Genomic DNA, 4,385 nt, shown 5'->3' on the forward strand with positions numbered 1-4,385 from the left:
GCCCCGCCGTGGGCGCGGGGCGGCGGGGGATGCCCGCCGTGGGGCTCGGTAGCGCCCCCTGCCGCGCCAGCTGCCGCAGCGCCGCCGCCGCGGCAGATCAGCTTGTGCTTCTTCCAGTCCTGGCGCTGGTGCTCCTTGCTGCAGTAGAAGGAGCTGCGGCAGCGCCCGCACCGCAGCAGGTTCTCCATCTTCCCGCACAGCTCGCAGTACTGCCGGTCCCGCTCGCTGCTGCTGCTGTTGTTGCTGCTGCTGCTGCTGCCGCTCTCGCCCTGGCCGCCCTGACCGGCGCCTCCGCCGCTGTCATTCGCCATGGCGCTGGTGGTGCCGCCGCAGCCCCGCTCCGCCGGGTCGTGTTATGTAAGGAGGCGGGCGGGAGCGGCGCTAACGCGGGCCCCCGCCCGGCCGCGCGGGGAGGGAGCGCTTACTGCATCATGGCCGCCCGGCTCCGGCTCCGCCGCGGCCCCCGCCGCCCTCCGCCTCCGCCGGCCCGCGGCCTCCTCCGGCGCGCGGGGGCCCGCGCCGCCCTCCCGGCACCGCTAACGCTGCTTAGCGCCGCCTCATCGCCGCCCCACCGGCGGCGGAACAGCCGAGGGGGAGCGGAATGGCGCGGTGCGGGGCTGCCTTCCGCTCCCCGCCGGCCTCTCTGCCCGGTGCAGCACGGGCCGGCGCGGCCGCCGCCTCTACCCACCGCGCCTCCGCCGGGGCGAGGAGGAGGAGGCGCCACACCAGAGGCCCGCTGTGCACGTACGCCACTTCCAGCCCGCCAGCGCCGCCGGCGCGTCAGGAGGGCGGGGCCGGGCGGGCGGGGCCGGCTCGGAGCCGGCTGCGTGCTCCGCGCCGCTGCGCGAGGGGCTGAGAGGCTCCGCTACGGCCGTGGGCGCACGGACGGGCCGCGGGCCGGAGCGGGGCGGCCGCGGTGCTCTCGTGGGGATGGCGGCCTTCCCCCGCAGTGATGAGTGCGGCCTTCCCGGCAGGGACAGCAGGGAAATTGCTGGGAGGTGTCTGGGCTGCCGGGACCCCCCGTCGTCGCTGGGCAGGTCGCTAACGTGAGGGTGGCCGTGACCCCGGTAGCGACCTGCCCCGCTGCCCCGTGGGGTGTGGGCCTGCCGCAGGTGAGGCGGGGGCACCGAGGAGCGGCGGGGACGTGGAAGCTGGGCACTGTGGCTTGAGTGACAGGCAGGGCGGCGGCGGCGGCACCTGGCTACAGTGCAGGGTCAGGTTTTGTCACTCCTGTAGGTCCCAAAATACTCCCGCCGGATAGCCGGTAGAGCGGGAGAGGCATGTGCTGTCTCCTTCATAAATAACACGTGGCTTGTGTCCCGCCTAACGGAGTGGTAGTGAAGGCTGGAGCCAGGCTGATTAAGAAATGAGAAAGCAAAAGCAGGAAGAAGAAGCCAGTTGATGCAGCTGCCAAAACTTGGCGAGGCCAGCAGTTGGGGCCTGTGCAGAGATGAACGTGCCAAAGTCCCTGACAGGCAAAAGGAAGCTCGTTTGGCAGAGCAGTGCTGGTGGAGGGACAAAGGTCTCAGCTCAGTCACGTCTGTTGTCAAAAGCCACATGGACTCCTCTGAGGTGATGTTTAAGCTTCCAGTGATCCAATTAACCGTGGCTTTGCTTGCTTGTGGAGTTTCCTGCAGCACAGCCCAATACGGTGGTCGGTGCTTCAGAGCCATGTGTTGGGGCAGGGCAATGATTCCTCCTGGGCTGGATGCTCTCCTGCCTGTCTTCTCAGAGAGCTGTTTGGTGAACAGACAGCAAATAGCTGCTCCGTGGGCTGGGCTGGTGAGACACGATGCATTCCTCTGGTCTGCACTGCCTGTAAGTTAAGCAAATCCATTCTAAGGCCCAAGAAGTGTAAAATACATGACCCAATATACAGATCTTGAGGTAGAAAGGTAAAATGAACCCAGAGGCTGCCATGGGACTTCACATGACATTGGATAAGTGATTTGTTCTCTGCCACTGTAGAAGAGGAATACTAATGCTTTTGCTTCTCACAGGCTTTTGTGAGCTTTAGCAACAATATACTTGTATTATAGTGACATGACTTTATGTATGCAATTAAATTGGTTTAGTTCTTATCTCTCATATAGACCTGGATTTAGGATTGATTGGCATAGTAATAGGACTTATTAGGCACTGAGTGTACTATATGAAGAATGCAGGAGAAACAAAGTGTACCAAGGCTACAAGTGCCTTGTGGTACATACATGAAAAATGAGAGGGAAAACCAGGGTGAATTATTAGAAAGGCAAAAGGAGTACTGAGAGGACAAGGTCATGAAAGCCCAGTGGATAAAATTTCAAGGTGAATATGACTAGTGAGCTCCAAGGGAAAATTAAAAACAACAGCAACCACCAAAGGAAAAAAAGAAGAAGGTGGCAAATGAACCGGAAAAGATGGAAACTAAAAACAAAATTCCAGATTAGTAATTTCTTTGTGGTAAGGGCAGAGGGAAGTGGATTAAAATCAAGTTTTAAATCCAGTGCATGAAGTGAACAGATTTTTAATGTATGTGTAATGAGAGTTTTTCCTTCAACTATAGGTATATGAGGTATGTAAAAAATAATAGGTTTAGGCATTCCTCTAGCATGCTTTAAGATGAGATTAATTCAGCTGATTTCCTTGGACTTGCAGCATTGTTAAACTGGGCTAAATGAGAAGAGAGCCAAGGCTATTATTTTAAAAAACTTGAGAAATGCAAACAATGGTATTCTGCCGGATAGAAACTGAAGAGTTAAAGATCTTTTGTATTTGTTGTGTACTCCTTCAGCAAACAGTGGAGATGAAAGTCACAGACTTGAAACTCAATCATCCAACCATGAAGCAACTAGGAAAAAGACCAAGGCACAAATATGGTGCCTGGCTAAAATCTAATGATAGTTACTAATTTACAGGCTAATTTGGCTTCACAAGTCTTCTGTTCTTTCCCTCTCTTTTCCACATGTCTTTTGGGATGCAATTAAAGGTCTTAGTTTTTACATTTGCTAATGTGCTAAGCTACTTCAGGTTGTCTTGACATCATGCTGTTTCACAGCATGGTCAACAGAAATACCAAATTCAACAAAATCCATCTTTGGGTGTATGAAGCATTTGCGTTATTACTGCAGCACTACACCAGTGACACAAAACTTAATGAAGGTTGTTTTACAGTGACAAAGTGAGGAGCAGTGGTGGTAAGGGAACTCAGGAGGACAATGAGTATTTATATTACAGTAGTGTCTGCAACATGCTAGAAATGTTTTCCAAGCATAGAAGATTCTATTCATTGCCAAAGAGCCTGTGCCTTAAAAGACAGTGTAAGGACAAAGCACAACAAAAAGCAACATATGGTATACTAAGTAAAATGATCCATATGATGGTTGCCAGAACAGAGGAGGAAGGGACTTCCTTCTCTCTCTTTTTTTTTTTTTTAGCTGGTTGCTCTTCATTTGCTCCCTAAAGTGGTCTTTCTAAAATAGCTAATTTCTTCTCTGTGTCAGTGAATGTTGGAAAAGAGCTTTGCTGGTGACTAGGTAATGATGAGACATACTGCTTTGCAGAGAATGCAATGAAAAATCTTTAAAATAAAATACCAGGCTTGATGAGGATGTTATGGGATAAACTTAGTGCAAGGTCATAGTTTTTTATCACCACTTAGATATGGATCTGATATGTTTATTAGAAAGGGGAAAAAATAAAAGGTTGGTCAATGAATAACTTCTCTGTTTTTATTAAGTAGTAATAATAGCTGCATTTATACCATGCTTTAGATAGCTTGCATGCTGCAGTGCTGAGATTATATAAGCAACCAAGAAAGAATCTTTGAAGCTCAGGGAGAAGGGGAATACAGAGTAACAAGATTATAGAAGGTTACAAAGTCAGTTCAGAAATAAAGTTTAAATGAAAAGTAATCTCATGTTGAGATAGCTTCACTGTGAATGGGAAAAAAGTGCTTGGACTCCAGGCTAAGTTTTTTGTTGCTGCCAGAAAGCCTCTTGGAAGCTACATGTGCTCCTGAGGTGGGTGGTAGTGTCAGGCATCAGTGAGGCAGTGTGCATGTCCACAACAGTGTCATAATTAAAAGTCAGAACTTGGGAGCTTGTAGCATTTGCTCTCCTCCACCCAGACCACTCCACCATGTTCTTCAGCCTGACTGCTGCTATTCCACATAAACCACTATTCACTGGTTTCAACAGTGCCATTTTTCAAGCTTGCTTTTCATACTAGCAAGTAAACTGTAACAGGTTTGCAGATTTTCCAAATTAAAGGAGAGAACTGTTTGTCTGAGTTGGATTCTCTGTTAAGCTCACTTCCTTTCTAATCAGGACAAAGAGTACAGAGTACATCCACAAGGCTATGCAAGTGCTCCTTTGTTGAATGCACCCTCTTTTCCCGAGGTACTC

At 50.9% G+C, this 4,385-nt stretch overlaps 1 protein-coding gene across 1 annotated transcript in view; it reads right to left on the minus strand.

Annotated features, from left to right (window-relative positions):
- The window catches only part of EGLN1 (egl-9 family hypoxia inducible factor 1), a 35,454-nt gene extending 34,687 nt beyond the window's left edge, over nt 1-767 (minus strand). Inside the window, exon 1 of the mRNA XM_039707367.1 lies at nt 1-767. This exon is cut by the window's left edge and continues 607 nt beyond it. Within this exon, the coding sequence (XP_039563301.1) occupies nt 1-311 (311 nt within the window). The 5' untranslated portion in view covers nt 312-767.
- Between the last annotated feature and the right edge of the window lie 3,618 nt (nt 768-4,385).

Source organism: Passer montanus, unplaced genomic scaffold (assembly GCF_014805655.1).
Source record: "Passer montanus isolate IOZ18808 unplaced genomic scaffold, ASM1480565v1 scaffold2, whole genome shotgun sequence".
NCBI lineage: Eukaryota > Metazoa > Chordata > Aves > Passeriformes > Passeridae > Passer > Passer montanus.